The sequence below is a fragment of the Triturus cristatus genome, chromosome 1_1, assembly GCF_964204655.1.
Source record: "Triturus cristatus chromosome 1_1, aTriCri1.1, whole genome shotgun sequence".
Taxonomy (NCBI): Eukaryota; Metazoa; Chordata; class Amphibia; order Caudata; family Salamandridae; genus Triturus; species Triturus cristatus.
The window spans coordinates 247,195,937-247,210,621 of NC_140579.1; the positions used below are offsets into that span (position 1 = coordinate 247,195,937).

At 52.7% G+C, this 14,685-nt stretch overlaps 1 protein-coding gene across 6 annotated transcripts in view; it reads left to right on the forward strand.

Moving 5' to 3' along the window:
- The window catches only part of LOC146870081 (TERF1-interacting nuclear factor 2-like), a 119,481-nt gene that overhangs the window by 16,449 nt on the left and 88,347 nt on the right, over nt 1-14,685 (forward strand). For all 6 annotated transcript variants that reach the window (XM_085627835.1, XM_085627818.1, XM_085627769.1 and 3 more), the window contains one exon: nt 4,367-4,468. In XM_085627835.1, the coding sequence (XP_085483961.1) occupies nt 4,367-4,468 (102 nt within the window). The remainder of the gene's footprint in view (nt 1-4,366; nt 4,469-14,685) is intronic.

A 14,685-nucleotide genomic window follows, 5' to 3' on the forward strand; every position in this document is an offset into this window, starting at 1 on the left:
ACCAACAAGCCTTGGCAGCAGCAACAGATGTGGTAAACTAAAAAGGTGCAGCATTGGGACCAGCAAGGTCCAAGGGACCAAACAAGTGCAGAAGATTCGGAACAGGCCCCGAGCAAGCAGGGAAGCCCACTGAAGCCAAAGAAGACCCTCAAGAGGACCCACAGGCCGAAAGCACAGGAGTCGCAAGAGGACCTCGAGCAGCTCACCAAAGATGCAGGCCCACCATGCAGAGGATGCGGTGAGGACGAAGATCTTGGCAGACAAGATGCTGGAGGCTGCATCTTCTTGTATCCCGAAGATCTCTGGAGGACAGAGCCAACAAGCCTTGACAACAGAAAATCGATGCGGTGCACAGGGGTTCTGCTCCAGCGGTTCCGGCGAGGGTCACTGGCTTCAAACTTGCTGAGAGGACAGATCAAGCTTCGAGGGAGTTGCAGAATCACCACCTGTTTTGCTAAGCCTTTCAGAGTCCGTGGGACGTCAGGAGCAGCAGACCAGTCAGCTTTGTTGCAGTGGCTGCAGATGCAGGGAACTGACTCCACGCCAAGGGAGATTCTTTTGAGTGTCTTTGATGCCCACAGGCCTGGAGAGGAACCTTGCTGATGCACAGGCAAAGACGACGGGGAAGACTTGCAGAACATCGAGACCTGGAGCAGCAGGAGTCTTCCTTGGTGCAGTCACGGTTCCAGGTGAAGTCCAAGGTGCCCAGACGGTTGAAGTTGAAGTGATTTCGAGTTTGAATCTTGTCTAACAACAAATATGAAGAGCCATCCACAGGTAAGCCCTTAAGTATCCTAGGGAGAAGGTTGGGACGATTCAGGGGTCCCTCCCAGAGGAGGGGCTGGACAGAGGGGAGGATAATCGCATGCCCCTTGTCCAGTTTCACGCCAGAGCTCCCTGAACTGGCTCAAAGTGAATAATGCTAGGAGGTCACCAAATGTTCCATTCAAACCAGTCCGGTTGCACTGGCAAGTACCCCCACCCCAGCCCAATACACAAAGTCCTGTCTGGGAGGTGGTTACAACTCCCTGTGGCAGGAAACATATTGTTCTGCCTTCTCCTGCTTGAGCTCAGCTCCGCAGCAGTTCGGGCAGCAACGTGTCTATGATCGGCAGTATCACTAGCTTGCTGTTAGACCCTGAAAGGTTGTTACTGGGAATACAGGGGGCACCCTAGGGGAGCCCCCCAGTACATGGGATCCTACATCCAACACTGGGAATCAGGGTTGGGGTAGGATTCCAACATGTTTGATTCCAAACAGGACCAGTTTCGGTGCAGCCAATATATAGATGGACAACTCGTAGTTGACTTGACGTCCACTATGTGTATTAAATGGCTGACTGCTCTTACAAAGCCTGGGGAATCCACTCCGGGCACGGGCACCCTCACCCTTGTAGCCAAGCACCCTGCCCTCTGGAGTGAAGAGCCTGCCACAGGTGTGACTTATAGGTTTTAAGTGTAGTGACCTCGGATGTAAGGAAACTTATATCTGGTGAGAGGTGCAAGCACCCACTCACGTAGGCTGCAATGGCAGGCCTGTAGTCACAGTTTGAGTGGGGTCTCATGGGTGCATACCACATGCTGCAGCCCATGGGAGAACCCTGGCATACTTATGACCTGGATACCCTAGTACCATATACTAGGGACTTATATAAGGGTACACAAAGTACTTACTGTTGTCAAATTCAGGGAGAGCGCACAGTGACTGGGGTTCTGGTTAGCAGGATCCCAGTCAGACTGGTCAGAAAACAGCATAACACCAGCAAAAAGTGGGGGTAACCATGAAAGAAGATCCTACATTTTTTCATCCATATTATTTCATTCTGTACTCTCTTTCTGCATTATATTTTTTCCTTGGTCAACATTACCCCTCTAAAGAATTTAGGGGCTACTTAGCATTTGTCGGCGGCCTACTAGGTCAGCAGAGGCTACGACTTCAGTTTCCCATGACCATCCACGTTTTATTTATAAATAACGTTTTATTGATTTAAAGATGAAATCACAATCATGCATAGACAGCAGTGATGCAAAAATTGTGAAAATCACTATAAAAAAATATTCTTAGTAATATTTCAGAATTAGAGGAGAAACTATTCTTGAAGTATTGCAACCATGGGCCCGACACTGTTCCAAACTTGTTTCTACTGCCCCATTTAGAATATCCAACGTCTGCTGCTTAAGCAATCCAGTCCATCCCTCTCAGCTATTGGGCCATCAGGAATGTGTCCTCTCAATGTCACCTTCAGTTATCATCAATCCCCTGGCTACCGATATTAGAGTATGTCTCGAACCACCCATTTTGTCCATAGTTCCATGTAACGTCATATTGCGATTGGAAGTTATAGGACATTTCGTCACCCTGCTAAGTGTTGTATGTATCTGCTGCAGAGGGCAATAATCGGGCATGACCAAATTGTGTGTAGGAGTGTTCCTTTGTCCATATGGCATCTATGGCACTGGGGATAGAGTCTTCCACTCCTCTTCCACAACCTTTCAGAAAAGGAGCAGGACATATGGAAATATTTAAATTGTGACTCTCTTTATCTAGAATGAAAATATATAAATTGTGAAAATCTATCTCTAGAATTGATGGCTGGGTCTCTAGGGGCCATCTCTTCCTCCAGCTTATCCACACATGTCCCTCATTTGGCTCTCAGATCCGTGAGTGGATCGGGGTAATCAAAACCAGAGATATTTAGGCTTGTGATATACCGTTCTCACATAGTTATTCATTTGTAATTTTGGCTCCAGCGGTTTGAACTCAGGGGTGTTGGGCCCACGGCATGTTCACTCAAGGCGTGTCTCCATTGTAAGTATCTAAAAAATATTGTGTATGGTAACCTGGGCTAACCAATATCCCATCCAGAAAGGGGTTTCTTGGGCAAAGTTTCTCTCCCACCCACTTGATTTCGGTGCTGTATGCGAATATTTTATTGAAAAGGTGGTGTTTACTGGTAGTACATGTCGTATGGGGGTTCATATAGCACGTAGAGGTCTTGTGTACCTTCCATTAAATACACTGCTAATCTAAGCACAGGATCATTCGCCACCGAATAGCCAATCATTTGGTTACAGCTATATCGCCCAATAGTATTGTTGCTTATCGGAGATCTCCTGCTCGCTGTCAAAAATGGTTGCATACATTTAGGATGGGAGATCCTAGGGACTCCACCATCCTATAGGGAGGATCGAAATCACAAGAAGAATCTGGAAGTGATTGTGTTGGGGTATTTTACAGTATATTTGAACATATAGTAGCTGGGGCAAGGAAATTATTGTAAACAGTCCCCCTGCCCTTAATATATAATCTGAGCTTTCTTAAGGTAGCTACGTGTTTCTGTATACAGAATAATAGTTCAGTTACCAAATTAATAGCAGATCCTTTGTGTTCTATACCAAAGTATTTGAAATTCTCAGTTCCCCATTGGAGATTTGCAGCGTGCATGGTCTTTGGGTGCAGACCTATCAAAGTGATGTAGGTGGTTCTGAAGTCCTGAAACTTTACCAGATATGCTCACAAGGTACATTAGTCGAGGAAAAGAGAGACCCGGTTTCTGAACATACACCAGCATGTAATTGTCAAACAATGACACTCTGTGTTCAAATATTGCTGTCCACACCAGACCTTTGTTGAAGATCCCCTCTTACCTTTAAAGGAACTTTAAAGCCTTCATCGCAACCACCAATACAGTCAGTTGCTTTAAAAGCTGTTAACTTTGCCGAGCTGGCGCCATGTTTGTTGTGCTTGCTCTGCTAAGTATATTGCTCTAATACACAGGGAGTTTACATAATTGGTTTCCATGCCTAAAACTGCTGTGCCTCACATGGCTGGGGATGGTCCTCTTTAAGTAGTGCATGGTTGTGCCGCCAGGTCAAAGGTTTGTGCCAGGGGACCTGCTTCTTCTCCAACAGTGAAAATCTTCTGTTTTCGCCGCCTTGAAATGGAACGGGGGTACCACAGGTTTGACGGGCAGTAGAATGCCGATTTAAAGCAGTTATTTCATTCAACCGATCCTGAATGACCACCTTTGTATTTTGGCAGTCATCAGGTATATTGTATATAGGAAGTTATGAAACATTTACTTCTTTAACTATCAAATTACTGTTCAGTAACCTAGTTCTGAAATTGATAAAGTCAGTATTACAGTAACACTCAGAATTATTTATTTTATTTTTCTGTTGACTTTCTGCAACACTGTTGGTCAAGTTTAGCTTTTATATGTATGTTCACATACACCTGAATAGTTGATTTAGGACTCATGGCACAATTTTACAGTGTTTCAACATTTATAAAATTAGGAGGAAGTTGAAAGAATTTGACTTGCAGTAAGTTTCAACAATAATGTATCTTATCTTCCTGCTGTAGATTGTTGTGGACATGATCCGTCAGAACCACTCAACAAGAAGCATTTTTCTCTCAGTGAACAGATTCTTCCCAAAATCTGACCCCGCTGTGCATCCTCATGCGGTGAGTTTTTCATTGTTTGTACTTCTGTTTCCGCGCTTCAGAAATTGGTTATGCTATACATGTTATATATGCTATACATGTGCAACTAATGAACTAGTGTCTGATCATTTGGGGATTGACCTAATGCTTGCACTCAATCAACACTGCAAAGAAGCAGGATGAGGCTGGTTGTTTCCTAACAAATGCTGTTAAATATATTCAGCTTGTTGGTGGGGGAATGGAAATTGCACTAAAGGACCTTTTTGGCAAGTCCATAACAACTTTCTTTTTTGAGCTTCAAAAGAGAATCATGAGGGTTGGCAAGATTCGAAATAGACAAGCTGTCTTCTCAGCTCTGTAGACATCTCCATCATTACAGCTATCATGACAGTCACTGGGTTTGGGAGGGTGGCCTGTTCTGGTTACGACTGTCAACTTGTGCTGTGAAATGTTGGAGTGTCACTTTTGACGCTGGGTGAGGCACCAGTTCAACTGACATTTGGATTGTTTCTTGGCTGAGCACAATGTTGCAGGCAAGGGCAACGATTTTAAATAAAACTGGTCTTCAGCACCTTTCTCCTCATTTTAGCAAAGAGGATGGTTTTGGACCCCAAGTGACTTGTATTTCATTATACATGTAAATTGGTCTGGCGCACACATGAAGAGTATTGACAAGCAGTACAATGTACAAACATAAGGTCAAAGAGTTTAAGAGATGGACCTTTGAGTAGGCTGTACAGGTGATGCTCTGGAATCTGGGAAGTCTGCTTTTTTAACTTATTTTTAGGTCTCGCGCCTGTGTTGCACTGCGCTGCAGTGCTCGTGCAGGCGTGAGGCATTTTGTAGGTGAAAAACGGGGAATCTAAGCTGGCGAACCTTGACCTGTTCTCAGGCCAGGTCCGCTCCCCCAGCGCTCCAGCGTTCCCTGCTGGTGCTCTGCTGCTGCCCTCACCACTGCTGCCGTCGCTGGAAGTTTGAGGCCCTCCTCCACCCGCAGGCTCCCGCCTGTGCCTCATCCCTGGTGGCCCAGTGGTGGGCGGTAAGTATCACGTCTGACCTCTTGCTCTGTCTGTCTCTCTCTCTCTCCTTTACTTCCTCTTTTTTGCTGCTTTTTTTATAATCGTTTTTTTCTGCCTTTAACCTAGTTGCCTGTTTCTAATCTCTGCCTGCTTGTCTTCTAGTGCCCATCTCGCCGCCCCGCCCCCGCATTCCTTCCCGCCGCTGCGTCCCCTGCGGCCCCACCCCCTTCCTCTCCCATTCGCCACCCGCCTCCCAGCTGCTCCTCCCTCCCTCCCTCCACCCTTCTTAATGCAGGCCGCTGCGCGGGCGCGCCAGAGGCAAGCCCGTCTGCGCCTGGACCGCGCCCAGCGCCCGAACCCCTGGACCCCGCGCACCCCATCGCGCCAGCCCTAAACTCCGCTACGACGCTGATTCCCTCCACGCTCTCAACACCTACTGAGACCAACGCTGCGTCCAGGCACCCCCGAAACGCACCCACGGACCCTTCTCCTGCCGGAACTGCAGCTTCACATGCAGCAGAACGACCAAACCATCGAGGACTAGACCCAACCACCTCCGCTGCATACTCCTCAACACTCGCTCCGCACGGAAACACGCCATCGAACTGTGGGACCTTCTCGACACCACCACCCCGGACGTAGCTTTCCTGACGGAGATGTGGTGGAACGACTCCTCGGCTCCAGACATCGCCTTCGCCATCCCAGACGGCTACAAGATCACCCGCAGGGACCGCGCCAAAGGCACCAGAGGAGGACTAGCCATCGTCCACAGGTCCACCATCGAGGTCACCACCCACGCAGACGACACCCTCCACACCGCCGAACACATGCACTTCCAGATCCACACCGACCCCAACACCACCCTCAGAGGAACGCTCGTATACAGACCCCCCGGACCCCGTGCCCAGTTCAGCGACTCCATCGCCGACCTCGCCAGCACCCACGCCCTCGCCTCCACGAACTACATCCTCCTCGGGGATCTGAACTTCCACCTCGAACAACGACGACGTCAACTCCACCACGCTGATCGACAACCTCGCCAACCTCGGCCTCAGACAACTCGTCACCACACCCACCTACGCAGCCGGCCACACGCTGGACGCCATCTTCTCGACTAGCACCCACGTCGCCTTCAACCACACGACGGAACCCCACTGGACAGACCACCGCTGCATCCACTTCACCTTCAGAAAACCCACCACGCACCACCGCACCCACCACGCACCACCGCACCCAACAGCTACCTCGCCGATGCTGGAGCAAAATCACCGAAGACCAGCTGACCTCCACCCTCGCCATGAACCCTCCCACCGAGCTCAACAACCCTGACATCGCAGCCCGCAACCTCAGACAGTGGATCGACGACTGTGCCAACACCCTCGCCCCTCTGAAGAAACCCCCCAACAACAACGCCAGCAAGAGAACCTCCTGGTTCACTGATGAGCTTCTGACCTCCAAGCGCGCATGCCGGAAACTGGAGAAGATCTGGCTCCACGCCCGCACACCGGACACCCATGCAGCCCACAAGGACGCCACCCGCAGACACCACCACCTCATCAGACAAGCCAAGAGATCCTCCTTCAAAAACCGCCTAGACAACAACGCACACGACAGCAAAGAGCTCTTCCGCATCGTGAAAGAACTCTCCAACCCCAGGGCCAACGGCATCCCTCCCTCACAGGAACTGTGCGACTCCCTCGCCAACTTCTTCCATCGCAAGATCGCTGACATCCATGACAGCTTCAACTCCGCGACCGACCCGACCACACCAGACCCCACCCCTCCCGCGCACACCATCAGCACCAACCATCTGACTTCCTGGTCCAACGTCTCAGACGACGAGACGCGCAAGGTCATGAACTCCATCCACTCCGGATCGCCGACAGACCCGTGCCCACACCACATATTCAACAAGGCAGGCGCAACCATCGCACCCAAACTACGGAGGGTAATCAACATCTCCTTCGAAACTGCGACACTCCCGGAAAGCTGGAAGCATGCCGAAATCAACGCCCTCCTCAAGAAACCCAAGGCGGACCCCAAGGACCTCAAGAAATTCCGGCCCATCTCCCTGCTCCCGGCGAAGGTCATCGAGAAAATCGTCAACCTGCAACTGACCCGTCACCTGGAAGAAAACAACATCCTGGACGCGTCCCAATCCGGATTCAGGCGAAACCACAGCACAGAGACAGCCCTCCTCGCCGCCACAGACAACATCAGGCGCCAACTAAACAACGGGGAAACATCAGCCCTCATCCTCCTGGACCTTTCGGCCGCCTTCGACACAGTCTGCCATCGCACACTAAAGACTCTCCTCCAGGAAGCCGGAATCCAAGAGAAGGCCCTCGACTGGACCACATCCTTCCTTTCCGGCAGATCCCAGAGCGTCCGCCTCCCACCCTTCCGAACCGAAGCCACCGACATCATCTGCGGCGTCCCCCAGGGCTCCTCCCTCAGCCCAACGCTGTTCAACATCTACATGGCACCCCGCGCACAAGTGGCCCGATACCACAACCTCACAATCATCTCCTACGCCGACGACACTCCGCTCATCCTCTCCCTCACCAAGGGAATGAAGGCCATCGCCGACTGGATGAGGAGCAGCCGTCTGAAACTGAATTCGGACAAGACGGAGATCCTCATCCTCTGACCCACCCCCTCAGCCTGGGGTGCCTCCTGGTGGCCGACCACCCTGGGGACAGCACCTACGCCGACCGACCACGCACGCAACCCAGGATTCATCCTTGACTCCACCCTCTCCATGTCCAAACAGGTCCCTCTCCCTCTACCTGTCTCTCTCGCTACCTCTCTCTCTCGCTACCTCTCGCTACCTCTCTCTCTCGCTACCTCTCTCTCTCGCTACCTCTCTCTCTCGCTACCTCTCTCTCTCGCTACCTCTCTCTCTCGCTACCTCTCTCTCTCGCTACCTCTCTCTCTCGCTACCTCTCTCTCTCGCTACCTCTCTCTCTCGCTACCTCTCTCTCTCGCTACCTCTCGCTACCTCTCTCTCTCTCTCGCTACCTCTCTCTCTCTCTCTCTCGCTACCTCTCTCTCTCTCTCTCTCGCTACCTCTCTCTCTCTCTCTCTCTCTCTCGCTACCTCTCTCTCGCTACCTCTCTCTCTCGCTACCTCTCTCTCTCGCTACCTCTCTCTCTCGCTACCTCTCTCTCTCGCTACCTCTCTCTCTCTCTACCTCTCTCTACCTCTCTCTCGCTACCTCTCTCTCTCGCGCTACCTCTCTCTCTCGCGCTACCTCTCTCTCTCGCGCTACCTCTCTCTCTCGCGCTACCTCTCTCTCTCGCGCTACCTCTCTCTCTCGCGCTACCTCTCTCTCTCGCGCTACCTCTCTCTCTCGCGCTACCTCTCTCTCTCGCGCTACCTCTCTCTCGCTACCTCTCTCTCGCTACCTCTCTCTCGCTACCTCTCTCTCGCTACCTCTCTCTCGCTACCTCTCTCTCTCGCTACCTCTCTCTCTCTCTACCTCTCTCTCGCTACCTCTCACGCTACCTCTCTCTCTCGTGCTACCTCTCTCTCGCGCTACCTCTCTCTCTCGCGCTACCTCTCTCTCTCGCGCTACCTCTCTCTCTCGCGCTACCTCTCTCTCTCGCGCTACCTCTCTCTCTCGCGCTACCTCTATCTCTCTCTCTCTCTCTCTCTCTCTCTACCTCTCTCTGTCGCTACCTCTCTCTCTCTCTCTCTCTCTCTCTCGCTACCTCTCTCTCGCTACCTCTCTCTCGCTACCTCTCTCTCTCGCTACCTCTCTCTCTCTCTACCTCTCTCTCGCTACCTCTCTCTCTCGCGCTACCTCTCTCTCGCGCTACCTCTCTCTCTCGCGCTACCTCTCTCTCTCGCGCTACCTCTCTCTCTCGCGCTACCTCTCTCTCTCGCGCTACCTCTCTCTCTCTACCTCTCTCTGTCGCTATCTCTCTCTCTCTCTCTCTCTCTCTCTCTCTCTCTCGCTACCTCTCTCTCTCCCTCTCTCTCGCTACCTCTCTCTCTCGCGCTACCTCTCTCTCGCGCTACCTCTCTCTCTCGCGCTACCTCTCTCTCTCGCGCTACCTCTCTCTCTCGCGCTACCTCTCTCTCGCGCTACCTCTCTCTCTCGCGCTACCTCTCTCTCTCGCGCTACCTCTCTCTCTCGCGCTACCTCTCTCTCTCGCGCTACCTCTCTCTCTCGCGCTACCTCTCTCTCTCGCGCTACCTCTCTCTCTCGCGCTACCTCTCTCTCTCGCGCTACCTCTCTCTCTCGCGCTACCTCTCTCTCTCGCGCTACCTCTCTCTCTCGCGCTACCTCTCTCTCTCTCTCTGCTACCTCTCTCTCTCTCTCGCTACCTCTCTCTCTCTCGCGCTACCTCTCTCTCTCTCGCGCTACCTCTCTCTCTCTCGCTACCTCTCTCTCTCGCTACCTCTCTCTCTCTCGCTCCTCTCTCTCTCTCTCTCTCTCTCTCTCTCTCTCTCTCTCTCTCTACCTCTCTCTGTCGCTACCTCTCTCTCTCTCTCTCTCTCTCTCTCTCTACCTCTCTCTGTCGCTACCTCTCTCTGTCGCTACCTCTCTCTCTCTCTCTCGCTACTCTCTCTCTCTCCCTCTCTCTCTCTCTCGCTACCTCTCTCTCTCCCTCTCTCTCGCTCCCTCTCTCTCGCTACCTCTCTCTCTCCCTCTCTCTCGCTACCTCTCTCTCTCCCTCTCTCTCGCTACCTCTCTCTCTCCCTCTCTCTCGCTACCTCTCTCTCTCTCTCTCTCTCGCTACCTCCCTCTCTCTCTCTCTCGCTACCTCTCTCTCGCTACCCTCTCTCTCTCTCGCTACCTCTCTCTCTCGCTACCTCTCTCTCTCTCGCTACCTCTCTCTCTCTCGCTACCTCTCTCTCTCTCTCGCTACCTCTCTCTCTCTCTCGCTACCTCTCTCTCTCTCTCGCTACCTCTCTCTCTCTCTCGCTACCTCTCTCTCTCTCGCTACCTCTCTCTCTCTCGCTACCTCTCTCTCTCTCGCTACCTCTCTCTCTCTCTCTCGCTACTCTCTCTCTCTCTCGCTACCTCTCTCTCTCTCTCGCTACCTCTCTCTCTCTCGCTACCTCTCTCTCTCTCGCTACCTCTCTCTCTCTCGCTACCTCTCTCTCTCTCGCTACCTCTCTCTCTCGCTACCTCTCTCTCTCGCTACCTCTCTCTCTCGCTACCTCTCTCTCTCGCTACCTCTCTCTCGCTACCTCTCTCTCTCTCTCTCTCTCTCTCTCTCTCTCTCTCTCTCTCTCTCTCTCTCTCTCGCTACCCTCTCTCTCTCGCTACCTCTCTCTCTCTCGCTACCTCTCTCTCTCGCTACCTCTCTCTCTCGCTACCTCTCTCTCTCGCTACCTCTCTCTCTCGCTACCTCTCTCTCTCGCTACCTCTCTCTCTCTCGCTACCTCTCTCTCTCTCGCTACCTCTCTCTCTCTCTCGCTACCTCTCTCTCTCTCTCGCTACCTCTCTCTCTCTCTCTACCTCTCTCTCTCTCGCTACCTCTCTCTCTCTCTCTCGCTACCTCTCTCTCTCTCTCGCTACCTCTCTCTCTCTCGCTACCTCTCTCTCTCGCTACCTCTCTCTCTCTCGCTACCTCTCTCTCTCTCGCTACCTCTCTCTCTCGCTACCTCTCTCTCTCGCTACCTCTCTCTCGCTACCTCTCTCTCTCGCTACCTCTCTCTCGCTACCTCTCTCTCTCTCTCTCTCTCTCTCCTCGCTACCTCTCTCTCTCTCGCTACCTCTCTCTCTCTCTCGCTACCTCTCTCTCTCTCGCTACCTCTCTCTCTCTCGCTACCTCTCTCTCGCTACCTCTCTCTCGCTACCTCTCTCTCTCTCGCTACCTCTCTCTCGCTACCTCTCTCTCTCTCGCTACCTCTCTCTCGCTACCTCTCTCTCTCTCGCTATCTCTCTCTCTCGCTATCTCTCTCTCTCGCTACCTCTCTCTCTCTCTCGCTACCTCTCTCTCTCTCGCTACCTCTCTCTCTCTCTCGCTACCTCTCTCTCTCTCTCGCTACCGCTACCTCTCTCTCGCTACCTCTCTCTCGCTACCTCTCTCTCGCTACCTCTCTCTCGCTACCTCTCTCTCTCTCGCTACCTCTCTCTCGCTACCTCTCTCTCTCCTACCTCTCTCTCTCTCGCTACCTCTCTCTCTCGCTACCTCTCTCTCTCTCGCTACCTCTCTCTCTCTCGCTACCTCCTCTCTCTCGCTACCTCTCTCTCTCTCGCTATCTCTCGCTATCTCTCTCTCTCTCGCTATCTCTCTCTCTCTCGCTACTCTCTCTCTCTCTCTCACGCTACCTCTCTCTCGCTACCTCTCTCTCTCGCTACCTCTCTCTCTCGCTACCTCTCTCTCTCGCTACCTCTCTCTCTCGCTACCTCTCTCTCTCGCTACCTCTCTCTCTCGCTACCTCTCTCTCTCGCTACCTCTCTCTCTCGCCTACCTCTCTCTCTCGCTACCTCTCTCTCGCTACCTCTCTCTCTCTCGCTACCTCTCTCTCGCTACCTCTCTCTCTCGCTACCTCTCTCTCTCGCTACCTCTCTCTCGCTACCTCTCTCTCTCTCGCTACCTCTCTCTCTCTCGCTACCTCTCTCTCTCGCTACCTCTCTCTCTCTCGCTACCTCTCTCTCTCGCTACCTCTCTCTCTCTCGCTACCTCTCTCTCTCTCGCTACCTCTCTCTCGCTACCTCTCTCTCTATCTCTCTCTCTCTCGCTACCTCTCTCTCTCCCTCTCTCTCGCTACCTCTCTCTCTCTCTCTCTCTCTCTGCTACCTCCTCTCTCTCTCTCTCGCTACCTCTCTCTCGCTACCTCTCTCTCTCTCGCTCTCTCTCTCTCTCTCTCTCTCTCTCTCTCTCTCTCTCTCGCTACCTTCTCTCTCTCGCTACCTCTCTCTCTCGCTACCTCTCTCTCTCTCGCTACCTCTCTCTCTCTCTCTCTCTCTCTCTCGCTACCTCTCTCTCTCTCTCGCTACCTCTCTCTCTCTCTCGCTACCTCTCTCTCTCTCTCGCTCTCTCTCTCTCTCGCTACCTCTCTCTCTCTCGCTACCTCTCTCTCTCTCGCTACCTCTCTCTCTCTCGCTACCTCTCTCTCTCTCTCTCGCTACCTCTCTCTCTCTCTCGCTACCTCTCTCTCTCTCGCTACCTCTCTCTCTCTCGCTACCTCTCTCTCTCTCGCTACCTCTCTCTCTCTCGCTACCTCTCTCTCTCTCGCTACCTCTCTCTCTCTCGCTACCTCTCTCTCTCGCTACCTCTCTCTCTCGCTACCCTCTCTCTCGCTACCTCTCTCTCGCTACCTTCTCTCTTCTCTCTCTCTCTCTCTCGCTACCTCTCTCTCTCTCGCTACCTCTCTCTCTCTCTCGCTACCTCTCTCTCTCTCGCTACCTCTCTCTCTCTCGCTACCTCTCTCTCGCTACCTCTCTCTCGCTACCTCTCTCTCTCTCGCTACCTCTCTCTCGCTACCTCTCTCTCTCTCGCTACCTCTCTCTCGCTACCTCTCTCTCTCTCGCTACCTCTCTCTCTCTCGCTATCTCTCTCTCTCGCTATCTCTCTCTCTCGCTACCTCTCTCTCTCTCGCTACCTCTCTCTCTCTCGCTACCTCTCTCTCTCTCGCTACCTCTCTCTCTCTCTCGCTACCTCTCTCTCTCTCGCTACCTCTCTCTCGCTACTCTCTCTCGCTACCTCTCTCTCGCTACCTCTCTCTCGCTACCTCTCTCTCTCTCGCTACCTCTCTCTCTCTCGCTACCTCTCTCTCTCTCGCTACTCTCTCTCTCTCGCTACCTCTCTCTCTCTCGCTACCTCTCTCTCTCTCGCTACCTCTCTCTCTCTCGCTACCTCTCTCTCTCTCGCTACCTCTCTCTCTCTCGCTACCTCTCTCTCTCTCGCTACCTCTCTCTCTCTCGCTACCTCTCTCTCTCTCGCTACCTCTCTCTCTCTCGCTATCTCTCGCTATCTCTCTCTCTCTCGCTATCTCTCTCTCTCTCTCGCTACCTCTCTCTCTCTCGCTACCTCTCTCTCTCGCTACCTCTCTCTCTCGCTACCTCTCTCTCTCGCTACCTCTCTCTCTCGCTACCTCTCTCTCTCGCTACCTCTCTCTCTCGCTACCTCTCTCTCGCTACCTCTCTCTCGCTACCTCTCTCTCTCTCGCTACCTCTCTCTCGCTACCTCTCTCTCGCTACCTCTCTCTCTCTCGCACCTCTCTCTCGCTACCTCTCTCTCTCTCGCTACCTCTCTCTCTCTCGCTACCTCTCTCTCTCTCGCTACCTCTCTCTCTCTCGCTACCTCTCTCTCTCGCTACCTCTCTCTCTCTCGCTACCTCTCTCTCTCTCTCTCCTACCTCTCTCTATCTCTCTCTCTCTCGCTATCTCTCTCTCTCTCTCGCTACCTCTCTCTCTTCTCGCTACCTCTCTCTCGCTACCTCTCTCTCTCGCTACCTCTCTCTCTCGCTACCTCTCTCTCGCTACCTCTCTCTCTCGCTACTCTCTCTCTCGCTACCTCTCTCTCTCGCTACCTCTCTCTCTCGCTACCTCTCTCTCTCGCTACCTCTCTCTCGCTACCTCTCTCGCTACCTCTCTCTCTCTCTCTCTCTCGCTACCTCTCTCTCTCTCTCTCTCGCTACCTCTCTCTCTCTCTCTCTCTCTCTCTCTCTCTCTCTCTCTCTCTCTCTCTCTCTCGCTACCTCTCTCTCTCTCTCTCTCTCTCTCTCGCTACCTCTCTCTCTCTCTCTCTCTCGCTACCTCTCTCTCTCTCTCTCTCTCGCTACACTCTCTCTCTCTCGCTACCTCTCTCTCTCTCTCGCTACCTCTCTCTCTCTCTCGCTACCTCTCTCTCTCTCTCGCTACCTCTCTCTCTCTCTCTTGCTACCTCTCTCTCTCTCTCGCTACCTCTCTCTCTCTCTCGCTACCTCTCTCTCTCTCTCGCTACCTCTCTCTCTCTCTCGCTACCTCTCTCTCTCTCTCGCTACCTCTCTCTCTCTCTCTCGCTACCTCTCTCTCTCTCTCTCGCTCTCTCGCTACCTCTCTCGCTACCTCTCTCTCTACAGCTCAAACTTTAATAATGCGAGACCTATTGCATTGCAAATGCTTGTTGTAGGAGAGTAGGGTCTGCTATCCTATGGTCACCCCAAATTTTGCTTTTTGCTTCACTGGTTTTTGACATATTGAGGCTGTGGGCCTGCCAATCAGACCCCAGCCTGCTGTTCTCTCTACTAAATTAACACTATGCACCCTAGGTG